Source organism: Castanea sativa, chromosome 3, assembly GCF_040712315.1.
Source record: "Castanea sativa cultivar Marrone di Chiusa Pesio chromosome 3, ASM4071231v1".
NCBI lineage: Eukaryota > Viridiplantae > Streptophyta > Magnoliopsida > Fagales > Fagaceae > Castanea > Castanea sativa.
This window is the reverse complement of record NC_134015.1, coordinates 19,309,223-19,326,510: the sequence shown is the minus strand read 5'-3', so window position 1 is coordinate 19,326,510 and position 17,288 is coordinate 19,309,223. Positions and strand designations below refer to the sequence as shown.

The following is a 17,288-nucleotide window of genomic DNA, read 5'->3' as shown; positions in this document are numbered from 1 at the left end:
AACTATTTTGGGAAATTTTCTTGTTAACATTTTAATTATTACCAAGATTGTTATGAATTGACAAAAATACAGGCATATGTGATGTTGGTATTGCCCAATGTAATGATAAAACTGTCAAATGTGAGAAACAAATTATAGAAAATTAGGGTACCACCAAATGTGACAAACGTACGGTCACATGTGAAACTATTGTGACCGTACTTTAGGTATTTTTGTTATATATATTCGTCGATTATTAGGTAATTCAGTGGGGTTGGGTTGGGTTGGTTACGCCATATGTAATGTTGGTTCTACTTAATGTGATGATGAAATTATCAAATGTGAGTAAAAAAGAAAAGAACCATTAAATGTGACAAAAGTACGGTCATATATGATGTTGATACTACCTAATATGACAATATAATTGTCAAATGTGAGAAAAAAAAAATAAGGAACTACCAAATGTGACAAAAGTACAGTCACACATGATGTAGGTACTGCATAATGTGAGGATGAAACCGTTAAATGTGAGAGGAAAAAAAAAAGGGAAACTACCAAATGTGACAAAAGAACAGTTACATGTGATATTGGATTTGCACAATGTGAGGTTGTAACCATCAAATGTAAGAAAAAAAATAAAGGAACCACTTAATGTAACAAAAGTACAATCAAATGTGATGTTAGAATTGCACAATGTGAGGATGAAACTGTCAAATGTGAAAAAAATAAGAAAACCACCGAATGTGACAAAAGAAGTATCACATATGATGTTGGAACTGCATAATGTGAGGATAAAATCGTCAAATGTGAGAAAATAATAAAAGAACCACTGAATGTGACAAAAGTACAGTCACATGTGATGTTGGAACTGCACAATGTGAGGATGAAATCGTCAAATGTGATAAAAAAAAAATAAGGGAACCACCGAATGTGACAAAAGAACTGTCATGTGATGTTGGAACTGCATAATGTGAAGATGAAACCGTCAAATGTGAGAAAAAAAGTAAGAGAACCATAGAATGTGACAAAAAAATTGTCACATGTAATGTTAAAACTGCACTATTTGAGGATGAGACTGTCAAATATGAGAAAAAAAGTAAGGGAACCAATAATGTGACAAAAAAAGTAAGGGAACCACTAAATGTGACAAAAGAACTGTTACATATGATGTTGGAACTACACAATGTGAGGATGAAACAATCAAATGTGAGAAAAAAAAAAGGAACCACCAAATGTGACAAAAGAATTGACACATATGATGCTAGAACTGCACAATGTAGGATATAACCACCAAATGTGAGAAAAAAAGTAAAGGAACTACCAAATGTGAGAAAAGAACTGTCACATGTGATGTTGAAACTGTATAATGTGATGATGGAACCGCTAAGTGTGAGAAAAAAGTAAGGGAACCACCTAATGTGACAAAAAAACTGTCATATGTGATGTTGAAACTACACAATGTGAGAATGAAATCGTCAAATGTGAGAGAAAAAAAGTAAGAGAACCACCAAATGTGAGAAAAGAACTGTCACATGTGATGTTGGAACTGCACAATGTGAAGATGAAATCGTCAAATGTGAGAAAAAAGTAAAGGAACCACCAAATGTGAGAAAAGAACTATCACATGTGATGTTGGAACTGCACAATGTGAGGATGAAACCGTCAAATGTGAGAAAAAAGTAACCTGATATAACATGTTACCTACTAGTGGGTACCGTACCCTCCTTTTTTTTGAGGGGGTATCGTAGAATTACGCGAATTATAGGTTTCACCATGAATTTAATTAGTAGAATCTACAATTATATGAGAAGGGGGAGCAGACATTTATAATACTCTGGAAGTACTCAATAATTACCCTATGAGTTTAGAGCGTTCTATGGTAATTCTCCTATAATCCTACAATGGATTGGGATCCAACAACAATTGAAAAGATATCGTCTTATCTTCAGTGGAAGTCAGAATCCAAAAGTTGGAAACCAGCAAATCACTTTAATTATTTCCTTCTACTTATTTCCCTTATTAGTATATTAGTTGTCTTAGGTGATTTTGAATTTGATTTAGGATCTTCAAATTTATTTCATTTCCATGTTTATCTTTATCATTATTTTTATTCTTGTTCTCCAAGTTCACGGTAGGTGGGTTTCTACAATAAAAAGGTGTAAAGAAACCTTAGGAAGACAAAGTTTTGTATTATCCCATTGATTATTATAATAAAACTTGTAGGTTTTCATCGAGAGTTTCTGTAGCACCCTCTTATCCCCTCTTTTCGTCTTGATCATGGCTCGATGACCCATAGATCGGAGTAGAGTCGTATTGTTGACTCTTATTTCACAATCCATTTCACTGCATCATTCTGCTGTAGCCATGGTCCCTACCTGCCCTGCGGCACTTAAAAACATATTGAATTGTGAGTGGAAAAGATTTTGAAAACTACCAATCTACTATTTTTTGAGTCACAAGATTCTTTCAATTTTTTTTTTTGCTGAAAAAAAAAATTAAGTAATCAAGTATCAGTTTTGCTGTATGGTTTCCGTAGCCTTGTTAAGTTTTCAGCAGTTTGACATTGATAACTGATAATTACTCAACTTCAAGATTCTAATAACTTAAAACTCCCTAAGAAAATAACAAGCATAGCAATTACTCCTTAAATTTCAATGCTTTTCATTGCTCTTAATTTAATACTAACACACAACAATCAATGAACCTCTAGCCTTCCTTATGTACTAGGTGATGTCACATTGAGCATTGTTAGCCACCAAAGGCTACAAAGGCAAAAAGTAAAAAAAAGTACCCATGAAAAAGCAAAGACAATGTTTTTAAAATCAATGGTTTTGGGGGCCAATTGAAAATTAAAGTTGTTTAAACCATGATCTGTTTGCCGTGTCAGAAACAGGTCACAAGAAAAGGTTCATCCATTAGTGCAGGTGTGCTATAATTAACATTTTGTTATTTGTCCTGGCCTAGAAAGTGTAAAGGAAACAAAATCAAACACATTCTCTTATGTGTCAAAGACCTAATGGTCATCAATAAGGAAGAAATTGTTACACCCCCTTGTTTTTTATAACAAGATGGAATGTTTCACACCCCAAACTAATTGCATATTAAAAATATATTTCTGGATAACCATCCCAACTAAGCAGAGGCCAAAAGGAACATTTCTTGGTGCTTCTGGATCAGCTTAACTCATCATTCAAACCTGCATAAAAAGCCTTCTCACCTTCTCTTTCTCTCCAAAGTTGCTGACTTGCAGTGCCTTTCATGTTTTATATGGTGCTTACTTCTTGCAGGTACGTAAATTTTCTTATATCTTATAGATGCCATTAATACTAGTCTTCTCATGTGGTGTGGTTACTTGTTATGGTTGTACCTAATAACTATATGTATTGTGGTGTTTGGTATTGGGTGATGTTTTAAGATTTTTAAAAATGTTTAAAGATTATCATGTTTGGTTGCAAATCACGCTAGAGAATCAAATGTCAGGGGAATCCGGATTCCCCCTCTAAACCCCTCTTAGTAGGAATATGGATTCCTTTAAAACAGGTGGGTATCTAGATTCTCAAGTTTAAAGGAAAATGTCTATTTTATAAATTAACAATTTTAACAATTTTTCTTATCATTTAAGCAATTAAGATAAAATATAAAACAAATCATCAATATCTTTTCTCTTGTTTTATAGACCTTAACGTTGTCATGTTGTTTTGTTATGGATTAAGCTCTTTTAAAAATTATTATTAAGAATAAAGCATTTGAGAATTTAAATAGTTATTTTTTATTGTACTTGTCATTTTAAAATGTAAGACTACTGTTTTAGTGAATTTGCCATAATTAATAGTTTATATTTTGTTTTTCATTATTTATTTAGATGAATATTTTTTTTAAGGACTTGGTAGTTCATGTTCAAATTTAAGGATAGAAAATGAAAAATAAATAATTCATTTAAAATTCCTAGAATAAACTAAACATTATCATCTTACATTCCTAGAAATCTTAAGAGATTTTCAATGAAACCAAATATAGAAATAACTACATTCCTAGGCATCCAGATTACAATGAATTACATTTCTAGGAATTTAGATACCAGGAGTAATGTGGATTCTCTTGTACCAAATGTCCATAAGTGTATTCGTGCCTTTGCCATCATGTTATCTGCATTGATGTAGATAGAATCCTAAGGTCATAAATATGACAAAACCAAGATACCAAAATTGTTTACCTTTTAAATAGGGAAAAAAAGGGCAACTTACAATTTATCTACTTGTGAATTGGAGAAATTTAAGTTATCTACTAGTGATTTGAAATTTGACACTTTACTCACCTGATGTTTAATCAAAATTTAAATTGTCTACCTATGGTTTGAAATCCTATTATGCAAGTGTTCAGCTGTATTATTTTTAATCTTATTTGATCTTGTATTTTTACGTGTATATTTGTTTTTGGAGGAGCGAGACATAAAAATGGAGCAAAATTACATATTTAGTCCTGTTTTTAATAGAGGTGGGTTACAGAACTCTAATTGAGCTAACCTTAGGTAGATAAAGTGTTAAATTTAAAATCATAAGTAGGCAACTTAAATTTTAGCCAAATTACATGTGGATAAGTTGTAATTTGCCAAAAAAAAATTTACATTGTAATTTGTGACTAAGCCAAATGCCCATTACTCATGGTATAATATCTCACACCTTTGCAGTGATACCATAACTGAGTGCCTAATCAGCTATCTAACATTTCTTCCAAAGAATTGAAGTTTACTTTATTCATCTAATTTGTTTTTTTTCCCTTATCCCTCTGGCTATTTGAAGCTCTTTCCAACACTAGATCCTAGTTTAAATTTTAAAAACCCCTAACCAAAATATTTAAGAACTATAGTAATGACATTGAGGGCATTACTGTCCATATAACACTTCAAAAAACATCATAATATTAAGAAATCATATGAACAATATCAATTATTAAAATAAATAGAGAAACTGAATCTAGTACCTTTTTTTTTCTTTTTCTTTTTAATAAAATTTTAGAATAAAGTTATCTACTGCTTGTGTAATACATTCCCTCCAATTCGATTTCAACTTTCAAGTTTTAATTTAGTTTAATATTTGTGTGAATTTTCTTTGAGAGGTGTTATGTTCACATTATTTTCACAACAAATCATAAGTGATAAGTTGTTATCGGTTCTAATTTGAATCTACAACTTAAGTTACTTTTTTGCCCACTTATAATAACCAATAATAACCTACCACTTAAGATTTATTGTAAAAATATTATAAAAATATTATGGTTATAGCATTTCTCATTTTCATTTACATCTAGTAATGGTCTCTCCTACCCAAACTTTATGACTATATCGTTAATTAGACATAACAAATTTAAAAAAGAAATATGAATGATGTGATTTTCAAAAAGAGGTGAAAGAAATATGAATGATGTGATTTTCAAAAAGAGGTAAAATATCGGTAGAGTAACTTTTTTTTAGGGGAACGATATAGTAACTGAAAGTGAACTACATTAAAATTTTCAATTAAATTTAAATACTTGGTTGCATTGACCAATAAAACACAACTAAAATTATCTTTTCAAAAAACAATTAAATTTAACCATAATTCCAGGGCAACAACTTTTCTCACAACTATCGTATATAACTAATTGTGAGTGACATAATAGAAGTGATGATTATGTGTAAAAATGTTGAACAACTAAAGGTATGTTTGGTAGATTGTAATAGGTGCTGTAATGTAATAGTTATTCCTATAGTTTAGTTATTTTTTAGTTTGGTTATGTTTTTATTATAAAAAATAGTCATTTCTTATGAATAACTATTTTTCAAAATGAGGAATAACTATTTCTCTTTAAAAGGTTGTATTTGCTATTCCTTAGTAATTGCAATAATTTTAAAACTTAATATATTTCCAGAAAAATTACACTTTACCACCTTAAATTATATACCAGATTATACATTGCACCCTAAACTATCCAAATGCACACTTTGCACCATAAACTATTACACCTATCACACTTTGCACCCGGTGTTACTTTTGCTGTTATGTTTAACGAAATCTTGCTGCATGTGACAAGTATATGTTTCTTACTTAGGTGAAACAAACTTAAAAGGCTGAAATGACCTTCTTTAAAATTAATTAAAACAGCAAAATTCCGTTAAACATAATAGTAAAAGTAACACTGGGTGTAAAGTATGATAAGTGTAATAGTTTAGGGTGCAAAGTGTGCATTTGGATAGTTTAGGGTGCAAAGTGTAATCTAATGCATAGTTTAGGGTAGTAAAATATAATTTCTCCTATATTTTCAAATAAATAAACTTTCCATATACATCTAATAATTATAAAAATAAAAAATCATAAAAAATAACACATATTTCTCTTAAATTTAAAAATAACAATTTTAAAAAAAATATAATTGTATAAATAAGATATTTCCTAAAATAAATGTTAAATTTCATTCTAATGTTATAACTCACAACCAAACTAATAAATAAGTTTAGTTATTACATTACAACACACAATTCTTGTAATAATCCCTATTCAGTGTATTAAACGTTTCCTAATTATAATTTGCCCGTAAAAAAAAAAGAAAAAAAGAAAAAAAAAGATAAATTCCAGTAAACACTTTGAGGTTAAGTCCAAGATATTTTAAAAATGACCGATTTGGTCCTTAAAATAAAATAATAAAAAAAACTCTTTTTTTTTTCAATCCTATCTGTCGCTCTGTTTCTCTCTTCTTCCTTATAGCTCTCTTTCTCTTCCCTTTCATCTCGCCTCTTTCTGCCTCCTTCACCGATCAAAGCCATGACTTGAACCGATCTTAGCCATGTTTTGAAGCCACAACCATGTTTAAAGCCACACCGCCGATTTGAAGCTACACCGCCGTTCTCAAGCACCACCGTTGAAAGACGCCTCCACCACTGATTGCTGCCTCTCTTACTAGCTTGTTTTGATTTTAATCTAGTTGTGGCTTCTTCTTTTTTGGGTTTTTTTTTTTTTTTGGTGTGGTTTGGGTCGATCTGGTATTGGTGGATTGTGGTGGTTATGGGTTGTAATGAGCTGCTTTTCGCAGTTGTGGTTGAGGTGGTCGGTGGTGGGCTATGATCTGGTAGGGGTGATGCTATTTTTGTATTTGGGTCTTGATGGTAGTAGCAGATCTAAGGTTAGAGATGGAGAGAGGGGTTTTGGCTGTGAAAGGAACCAGCGATAGGGAGAGTGGGAAAGCAGGTCTGTGAGGGAGAAAGACAAGAAAAGAAAAGTGTAACGGAGGGTTAAGATGGTAAACGGTGTAAGAGTTTTTTTGTCTTTTTAAGGACCAAATTGGTCATTTTCAAAATATCTTGGACCTAACTGTTACTAACCCAATCCTCGGAGGTATTTACCGGAATTTACCCTAAAAAAAAATCTATAGAAAAATGCGTGCTAAAGATCGTGGTACCATGCGAGATTGTATTTCGTCTCGTAACTCTCGTTCTTTCATAACAGTAATAGGCTACAAAACTAGTGGGTTGAACTGTAAAGGTATTTATATGGGTCCCATCTCAGCAAATACGTCCTTTGATTCCCACAAAATGGGAAAACCAAACGCAATTTTTCTTCCGGAAAAATTAAGGCCGCCAGAAAAGTTCCACACAAAGTCCGAAAAAAAAAAAAAAAAATTTTTTTGGTTTTTTTTTTATATCTTTTTTTTTAAAAAAAATTGGCCGATTAAACGGAAAGTACAAAACAGGTAATACTAAAAAAAAAAAAGAAAAAAAGAAAAGGAAAACGGCCAAAAAAATAAAAAAAAACAGAAGGGAAGCAAAAGCCAACTTTGGCTTTTGTTTTACAGCTATGCTATACCATCCTAAATGGTACGGACGACGTTTGTGCGGATTTAAAGCTCTGTTCTATTTTATTTTGAGAAATGTTACATAAGTAACTATTTCAGGATAAGTCATAAGCCATAATTTTTTACTAGTTCTACTTTGAATTCATCACTTATATTATTATTATTTTTTTTCATTCTTAACCATTAATAATAATATTTTATTTAGAATTTGTTGTAAAAATATTATAAATATAATATTTCTCTTGAACTATGACACTATTTGAACACGTTAGTTGGTTTTTGTGGATACAATTTAGTTGTGGCTTTAATTAGCTCAACTAATAAAGAATAATTATAAGTTGAAATTATCTTTAAAAAAAAAAAAAGAAGTTTGTTTCTGCCAATATATATCCGGTCTTCTTTTCTTTTGTGATAATTAGGAAGCTATAACACTTAATTAGCCGAAAAAAAAAATGTAGCATATGTAGTTTCAAGAAAAATACTAGGGTATTTCTCAAAAAAAAAAAAAAAAACTAGGTTTCCATTAAAAAAAAAAAAAAAACTAGTTGTGAGGGTATCAACTTTCAAGTCATGGTAGGATCTGAATTCTGAACCTCTCTTGTATGAAGGAAAAAAGAAATTTTTTTCTAAGTTTTGACTATTTGTGTGTGTGAGAGAGTTCTGAGAGTATTTGAATTTTGGATTATTTGAGAGAGCATGTGTCCATTTCTATCTCTCTAAAAGTGAAACTTTTTCCTTGTTCTTATGGATGTGTTTAATGATTTGTTTTTATTTTTTTATTTTTACTATTATTGCTGGTTAGAACTGCAAGAGAGTATTGGACAACATTGCAATACAAGGAAAAATACAAAATGATGTTTAGGAGATGAAAATTAAGTTTGATGGGAGACTATAGGATGTGGGGTTAATATATAGTAATTGTTAGTCTTTACATAAAGAAATAAAAATACCCCAGTGTGTTGTGCAGTTGTTGATTTATTATTAGTTTTACATAAATATATCATAAACCCCATATGATTTGTTATTATTTTTACTATTATTGGTTTGAATGGCAAGAAAGTATTGCAGGACATTGCAATATATGAGTAAAAATACCTAATGATGGTTAGGTGATGAAAATGAGTTTGATGGAATTGTAAAACTAACGTGTGGTTAAGATTTAATTTGTCTAAAAAAAAAATCACAAATCCATCAATTGCATCTCATGCATGCATTGTCTATTGTTGTCATTTTGCAATTGTCATGCTGGATTTTAGAACCACTAGTTCAAGTTCTTGTGATTTTTGTCTATTCATAGCTTTTATGGGTGGTTTTGTCACTTCATTGACATATAGAAGACATGCTTTGATTTCAGTGCAAAAGTATGCAATTTGACGCGGATACATACAAATAGTACCCACACTCAGCCATATTTCTATGTCTCTATATATATGTTTTGAGTGGTGGTGCTAAGGTTAGACTATTAGGAATTTTTTTTCAATATTTTCAAAGTTCCTAGCTCCTAGTCATTGTGATTTTCACAGGTATCACAGACTCATAAGCCCTGTCAAGTTTGAGAAAATAATTAAGGTGTTTATTTTGATTGGTGAAAGTAGTAACTTTTGTTTGAAATTCTTGGGATTTATCCTTCCAAAAAGGAAAAAATTATTGGGCATTTTTTTTTGCTCTGAAAGTTGGAAAATTGTGCAAAGATTCTTGAGTAACTTTAAGTGGTAAAGTAGTTTTTGCCTTTGCACGTCTATCTTCTGGGAGCTTCTTTAAAAGTCTATTTTTCCTGTGTCTCCAGGTTTAGTTTTCACATGTAATTTTATGGGTTTTTCATATAATTTGTGTATATATCATTAAATTGCTTGTTTTTGGTAAATTTTTCACAATTTTTGCAATTCTGCAGGAACTTTTGCTAAAATCAAGTTAAAGACAGAGAAGAAGAAGAAGAGTTTGTAAAGGTATGAGCAAATATCCTCTCCCTCTGTGTCTCTTAATGTTATATTGGACATGAGAGATGACTTCTTGAATTCCTTCCTCAAGACTAGTTCAAGACGAATTGGCGTGGTTTACCTCTTTGGTTGATAGGTTTAGCCATTCAGACAGAAAAATTACTAATAAAACCCTTACTGTGCTGTTTTAGCCTTGACCATAACAACTCAACTCCCACGTAAAACTGGTGACTAGGACAAGTTGAGGGTCAAAATGGTTATAGCCTAGCTTAATTCCGTTTATCTTGGCACATCTGTTGCATTCAGAATCTTATGAAAACTGTTCTTAGATTCCTGTTGGGTATACACATGTGAGTGAAAGTCCCACGTGGAGAAAAAAGTAAAGGAGACGGGGAATTAATATAACATAATTGGGCCAAATCGTTCCGCTTAAGATTTTGGGTACTATATTGATTAGTTAATTGGGGTCTCTAGTGTTATCTAGCCAACAATTACATATGTTGTGCCTTTATAGTTAGTTCCTTTCTGGATTTCACAGAGGAGATTTATATTTTTATCTATTTTATTCAAATTTTGGTGGCCATCACGTGATCATTTTGGTGGATATTGTACAAAAATGGTTGCAGAAAAACAAGCCTGTAAGCATCAATATACTCAAAGCTATTGAGATTAAGTGATTTAAAAAAAAAAAATTGATGCATTGCTATCGTGAATATGGTGTATGAATTATTTGATTTCTTGTTTATTATTTACTTTTTCATTTCTTTTTAATTTATTTTTCTGTGGATTAGTTCAAGCAAAAATGGTTACTAGAACTGTGGATCTCCGGTCTGACACAGTCACCAAACCAACTGAAACAATGCGGGCTGCTATGGCAACTGCTGATGTTGATGATGATGTTTTGTGCCATGACCCGACTGCTTTACGCTTAGAAACAGAAATGGCAAGGATCACAGGCAAGGAGGCAGCCTTATTTGTTCCCTCAGGCACAATGGGTAACCTCGTTAGTGTGCTTGTACATTGTGACATTAGAGGGAGTGAAGTAGTTCTTGGAAACAATTCCCATATACATATCTATGAGAATGGTGGCATTTCAACAATTGGAGGTGTACATCCGAGGACTGTGAAGAACAATGAAGATGGAACAATGGATATTGATTTGATTGAAGCCGCCATTAGAGATCCTAGAGGGGCGCTTGTGTACCCCATTACAAGGCTTATCTGCTTGGAAAATACACATGCAAAGTAAGGATTATTATAATTCCTGTAAGAATTACTTTTAGCTTGTTGTGGATAATAAGACCATATTCACTTTCTATTATCTGATGGCTCTACGTATATATTGGTAAATCCCAACTCTGTGTTCCGTCAAAGCTGGTTATCTTATTGTACTAATTCATTCTGTTGGACTGTGAAAATGTTGCCGCTGGATTTATATTTGACTGTTGCGCATAATTCTTTAACAACTTTCCTCATGGCTACCTCAATTAGCATGTGGGGTTCAAAAAGTTTATTTTTAATTGACTGGTTATTCTTTAATGATCACCAAAATTCTGAAAATATATGTTTTATTTTATTTTATTGTATTTATTATTATTATTATTATTATTATTATTATTATTATTATTATTAACACTCCAATTATAGGGGAGCTGAGTGCTCATTCAGTTGGAAAGTAAACTTTTCCTGAGCTTGAGAGGCATACTTAAATTGCCCTGCACTTGCAGAGTTAGGGAAGAATTATCTGGCTTTCTCTTTCTGGTTGTAGATAATACCTTGCAATTCTATTTTTCAGTTATCATTTTATGCTCTAATGTGACTATTCTTTTTTTGGAGGCTTCTTCAATTTTCATGTATAGATGACATGTTCCCTTCTTAAAGTGGCCAACAAAATAAAAAGAGAAAGGGAATATTCCCTCTGTTAATTTTACATTCTTCTTAATTTTATTCATATTCATTTCACTGTCCAAGGAGGCTCCAATCTATCTGCAATAGCTTATCTCTCCTTGAGAAGTTGTCTTTGAATGGATCCTGATTATGGACTTGAGATCTTATTTGTCTGCTCTTAATATAATTTTTGATAATATTGAAGACTTATGTGTAGTATTGGGATAGAAAAAGATTGGGCGTGAATAACATTTTTCCTGTTTCATTGCCACTATTAGGATTTGTGGTGAAATTATGACATCTCATTTTGTGTTTGGATTTGGTCGATAACTGAGGTAGACGAGAAAAATCAACAAGTTTGTTAAGACATTGAATTTGATTATGTTTCGAAATTAGTGCCATTTTTGTTTTTGTTTGAGAAAGAATGAGACTCATATTTTGGAGTAACATTCATTCCCAACCCTTTTTTGAGGTTTGATGGGATGGGATGGACACAGAAAAAAGTTTTATACTATTACTACTTGAAAGCTATATTGTGGTGTCACAATTTGTTAAACATCCTTGGTGCATGGCAGCTCAAACTACACTTGGCACAGAATGGCATTTACTGGAATATTTATGCAGTAGCATTAGTTTTAGGCAACACATTGTTAGTGTATTTTAAGTATAATGCTTGTTGTTATTAAATTTATCTGTTATTTTGTTGAGGTTTAGGATTTTTTTCATGAATGTTTCTTGAAGGTTACATACACACACACACACCCTTTTCAATTCATTGAGCCATTACTGTGTTGTTTCCTTGATTGTGATGTCTTATGAGTGGTATCTCTTTTAAATGCAGTTCTGGAGGTAAATGTTTGTCTGTAGAATATACGGATCAAGTTGGTGAGCTAGCTAAGAAGCATGGTTTAAAGCTTCATATTGATGGGGCCCGCATTTTCAATGCATCAGTTGTGAGTAAAAGTTTTTAATAAGTTTATTTGATCATTATATATTATTGTGTGGTACATTTCCAATCATCCATATGAACGTAAAGGTAAATTCATCCCTATAGTTATGAAATGTAAGCATTATTGGAGTGTATCTTTCCATCACAAAAATCAAGTTGCAAATTGGCCATGTTTTATGGGGTGTAGCTTTAGGCACCACAGAAGCAATATGTTTACATTAGCTCCAGTTGAAATTTGCTACTAGGAAGTTGTCTTGATATCAAAGGAGACTAGTATAGGAAACTTCTTGAATGAGTGCATTCTCAATGTCGATAGGTAACTTGAATGAGTATACTTCAGGAAAGTTGATTGAAAAATGTTTGCAATTATAGAAGACACACCCCATAGAATTATTTCTTTGGCATTATATGTCGTTACCAGCATTAGACATGACATCACTTTGGAGCTTCTAAAATTTCAAGCACAAGATGCAATATTGCCAAAAAGGCATATAATAAAATAATTATTGATGTACATCTACTCGGGAACATAGTTTGGAGAATTTGACCTTTTCAAATACAAATTTTAAGCTCGGATGGAAACCATGTGATTCCTCATTAGAGAGAGCAGTCCAATAATTATTACTAGCAATTTTCATTTTCTCAAATGAATAGCTAACTGAACTTGTCGTGCCATTGTCAGGCATATGCAATCAGAAATGTGCCAGTCTTAGTATCTCAATGTTTAGCATCATAATTGCATTAGCAGTTCTTCAGTGAAATAATGTTGTAGAAAGCCCATGCAAGCCATCTTGTAGCATGAAGTGGCCAATTACCTTAGAGTACTCTGTCTCTGTATACCTTCGTATGTTTAACCTCATCCTTGAACATTTTTGCAAACTAAATGTTGCACAAGTTTCTTTCTTTCTTGGTTACAAGTGGAAAATAATAAAACCAAAACCTCAAAGTAAGCTGAGACATAGTATTCTGGCAAATCTTTATGAGTTTTTTTCTGCACTAAAACATGTAGTATACTTTTTTTTTCCTCATAACTTGTCTTTAAATATCATAATGAGAAATGCCATATGTATAATTGTTAATTATTCTACAGAAAATTCTACCCTTCTCATCTACAGTAGTTTAAGCCTTTATATATATGACCAATCCTGACTAGTTGAAAACCGTTCTATCAAGCCAACTAAAAAATATGTACAAGTTTGTATTTTCTGCCTTGCAATATCGAATGAGAAGACCAAGTGTGAGTTTGGACTAGCCATGCCATAACAGGGCTCATTTCATTAGTCCTCATGAAAATTTCAATTTTATGTTTTAAGTAAACGCATATGATAGATGAAGTTCTGAAAACATATCTGGAGGGAATTGAAATAATAAATCTGTTAAATTTTCTTTTTAATTGTTATAAGTGATTTTGGTTCCATATCTGTTTTTGAAGCTAATTTTGTCTTTCTTTGTCGAATTTTAATTGTTTTAACTGATTGGTCTGTCAGGCTCTAGGAATTCCTGTTCATAGGCTGTTGCAAGCTGCTGACTCAGCTTCGGTAGGCATTCTTAGCCCTCTTTATTATGCAAATTTTTGGTAATTTTGCTTATTATTTAGTTAATATTAGTTTGCAACTTAATTCTGAAATTCATGATTTTCTGAACACATTTAGATGGATAATTTGATTTGGAGGGACCTAGCATAGCAATGTCTTTACTTTCTTTTCTGTTGTCAAATTTGTGCACCAGATATGTCTATCGAAAGGTCTGGGTGCTCCAGTTGGATCTGTTATTGTTGGTTCCAATAGCTTTATTGCCAAGGTACTGATAAAAATTATGCAGTTTGGAAAATCAACAGCTCCTTTTACAATTATTAGAAGATTAATCATCAAACTCTTCTTTATCTACCTTTTAGGCTAAAATACTCAGGAAAACTTTAGGTGGTGGGATGAGACAGGTTGGAATTCTTTGTGCTGCTGCTATTGTAGCAGTACAGGAGAATGTTGGAAAGCTAGAGGGTGATCACAAGAATGCTAAGGTTCTAGCAGGTAGGTATTCTAGTGTGTTTGATTCATATGACATTATCCTTGGTGGGAAGACCAATTATTGCCTTCTCTCAAACATCTTTTTAATTCAATTTCTCCCTCAGTGCAATAACTGGATACATGTTTTCTTTTTTTCCCCAGAAGGATTGAATAAAATTAAAGGAATAAGAGTGGATGCTGCTTCAGTAGAGACCAATATTGTGAGTATCTCTTACCAAATTTGGTGTTTTGCTATGTTATATACAAACTTGGAGATTCTAGTTAGCAAAAACAAATAAATAAAGATTGGGAAATTTCTGGACCAAGTAGCAAATACGTTAAGAAAGTTGTCTTATCTGTTTCATCTTTATTTGTTATCAAAGCTTTAAGTATTTTAGCCTGAGAAAAGAATAGATTAAAAGTTGGACACACATGAATTTATACTTCAGGCAAAGTTTGAATACAAATTTGCACAGGATTCTTGCCAACTGGCTCATACTTGAACCAATGTAGCTCTTTTGGAGGACTTATTGTCCTACACAAGCTATCTCTCTCATCTTTCTTGTATGGGGTGTTGGGTTAATATAATGGATATATAGAGCAATTAAAGTTACCTGGTCAGTTACACTGCAGATTTGTTTCATTTGTTATATTTCATACTAGTCCTTTTCTTGATCTTAATGTATATACTCTGAACAAGTACTTAAATATAATTTTTCTTTGATGCACGACTAGTTCTATTTTGATATAGAAGAGAGCTCAAAGCATACAGCAGAATCACTAAGCAAGTACTTGCAACAACGTGGTATACTTGTGATGTTAGAGGGCCCATCAAGGTCTGTTTTTACCTCACACAAAGAAACTCTTTTATAATTAATTTTTCATTGCTTGTTCCTTAGTAGGCAAAACAATTGGATTTATTTTTTCTACAAATAGCTTCACAACAAAATAAGAAAGCATGTGGATGCATATTTATTGGGAAAATAACAATTACTTCCATGTGGTTTGAACCTTTCACTGATACAAATTTAGTCTGCATACTTCCAATTGTTACATTTAGCCCCATAAAGTTTGGATTTAAATGAAATTATTAGGTTTTGTTTAAATAACATTTTGCATTAATTAAGATTTTCCTCTTTGTGATTTGGTACTATCCTGATTTAATTCCACAAGCTTTTCAATTGTCATATTTTGACCTCCTAAAGTATGGCTTAAATTAAAATCATGAAGGTGTCACATGCCCCACATGTGCGGAAAGACGAATATTTTAGACAAAACCTTAATGATTTCATTTTAGTTCAAACCTTATGGGGTCTATTGTAGTAATTGAAAATTTGTTGATTGAACTGTGATAAGACCAAACCACAAGGGGTATTTTCACTGTAATTGATTGTGTGTCCTGATATGCAAAAGAAACTATGCCATGTGTGTGTTTGCTCTAAGAAAGCTTGGTTTTTGTGGGTTTCTTCTTGATTTTAATTTATTTTATTTTATACAAACATAGTTTATTTTTATTTATTTTGCATGAATGCAACCCAACCCTTTCTTTGACCATTTTGCAAAAAATCAAATGTGTTGAAGGGCATCACTTAGTGGTTTTTACCTTTAAAAATTCTTAATGAAGCTTAAAGTTTCATGTCAGAAAAAAATTTATGTCAATTTCAAATTTTATAATCACTTTCAATACTCCGTTTATGTCGATTTCACATTTTCTGCTAGTTACATAATTTTGATAATATGACTTTTATAAAGATACTGAAAATTTTGTTTTACTGTATATGTATTTTGATATTAAGATGAAATTGCTCAGCTAGATTGTATTCCAAGAATACGTATCATTTCTTGGTTGAATCCAGATCTACTACCATGCAGCCTTATTTTTCTTTGGTTGAATCTACATGTTTTTTTCATTTATTTTTCTTTTTATAGAGGAAATAGAGGTAGGACTAAGGAATTTGACAAACTAGAAGCCCCTAAAACCCAGCCAAGATCAGCAACAATGCATGTCAATGTCCTCTAAAAGCTGCTAAGAAAGTTTGCTCCCTATTTTGAGTAGAAGTTTGCTCTGCTGTAGACAATCTTGCACACTAAAAAGCTTTACAAATTTTTTTTTGAATTTGTTTGTTTTAGAGATTAAAAAACTGTTCTGCTCTCAAGCACTGAGAGTCAGGAGAGGCAATTGAAGTAGGATTTTACAGGATGGCTAGAATTCTGAATGCAGAAGTTCAAACGGCACATTGTTAATGATCTAGTTTTACCATTTAGCAGTCAATGTTTTTATTCATTAAGCAATTAATATGAAAATTAATTTAGAAGATAAGGTGCATATGTACAACAAAATGATGTTGGTATATTTGCTATTTCAGAGTCAGGATCGTCCTCCACCACCAAATTTCTGAAAGCGATGTGCAATACACCTTGTCATGCTTTCAGGTGATCAATCACCCTTATCTCCATCTCCTTTTTCTAGTTTATTTCCCAAGATTATGACTTACACTTCTTCATTGAATTTTACAGCAAGCTCTAACTGGAGTACCTGATCAAAATGGCATCTAGTGGGATAAATTGTCATCTGTATCTCCATTAAATTTTATAGCAATCCTTAAATGTCATAGACATGGGAACAATTGCATTATCTTGGCAATCTTCTAAATGGGACAATTTTTAGTTTTGAATTGCATTTAAACTAGGGAAATTGATCCTTTCCTA

The 17,288-nt window shown here is 32.0% G+C and overlaps 1 protein-coding gene across 7 annotated transcripts; it reads left to right on the top strand.

The window, feature by feature from the left end:
- The first annotated feature begins 3,066 nt into the window (after positions 1 to 3,066).
- LOC142630033 (low-specificity L-threonine aldolase 1) lies at positions 3,067 to 17,288 on the top strand. 7 transcript variants are annotated; one of them, XM_075804087.1, is made up of 11 exons: positions 3,067 to 3,266; positions 9,695 to 9,749; positions 10,532 to 10,985; positions 12,469 to 12,580; positions 14,064 to 14,114; positions 14,305 to 14,376; positions 14,471 to 14,603; positions 14,742 to 14,800; positions 15,315 to 15,415; positions 16,946 to 17,012; positions 17,097 to 17,288. In XM_075804087.1, exons 3-11 carry the CDS (start codon positions 10,543 to 10,545, stop codon positions 17,133 to 17,135), a joined length of 1,077 nt encoding a protein of 358 aa, XP_075660202.1. In that variant the 5' UTR covers positions 3,067 to 3,266; positions 9,695 to 9,749; positions 10,532 to 10,542; the 3' UTR covers positions 17,136 to 17,288. The 7 variants fall into 7 exon arrangements, with proteins under 7 accessions (XP_075660202.1, XP_075660207.1, XP_075660206.1 ...); XM_075804091.1 differs by lacking the exon at positions 3,067 to 3,266 and adding an exon at positions 9,034 to 9,256; XM_075804089.1 differs by lacking the exon at positions 3,067 to 3,266 and adding an exon at positions 9,097 to 9,589.

What these genes read in the sequence shown, in the direction of transcription:
- LOC142630033 (XM_075804087.1), top strand. Translation starts at nt 10,543, where the DNA reads ATGGTTACTAGAACTGTGGATCTCCGGTCTGACACAGTCACCAAACCA. An exon ending in AAGCTGCTGACTCAGCTTCG is followed by an intron (nt 14,115 to 14,304) that starts GTAGGCATTCTT and finishes TTTGTGCACCAG; the next exon opens with ATATGTCTATCGAAAGGTCT. An exon ending in ACACCTTGTCATGCTTTCAG is followed by an intron (nt 17,013 to 17,096) that starts GTGATCAATCAC and finishes TGAATTTTACAG; the next exon opens with CAAGCTCTAACTGGAGTACC.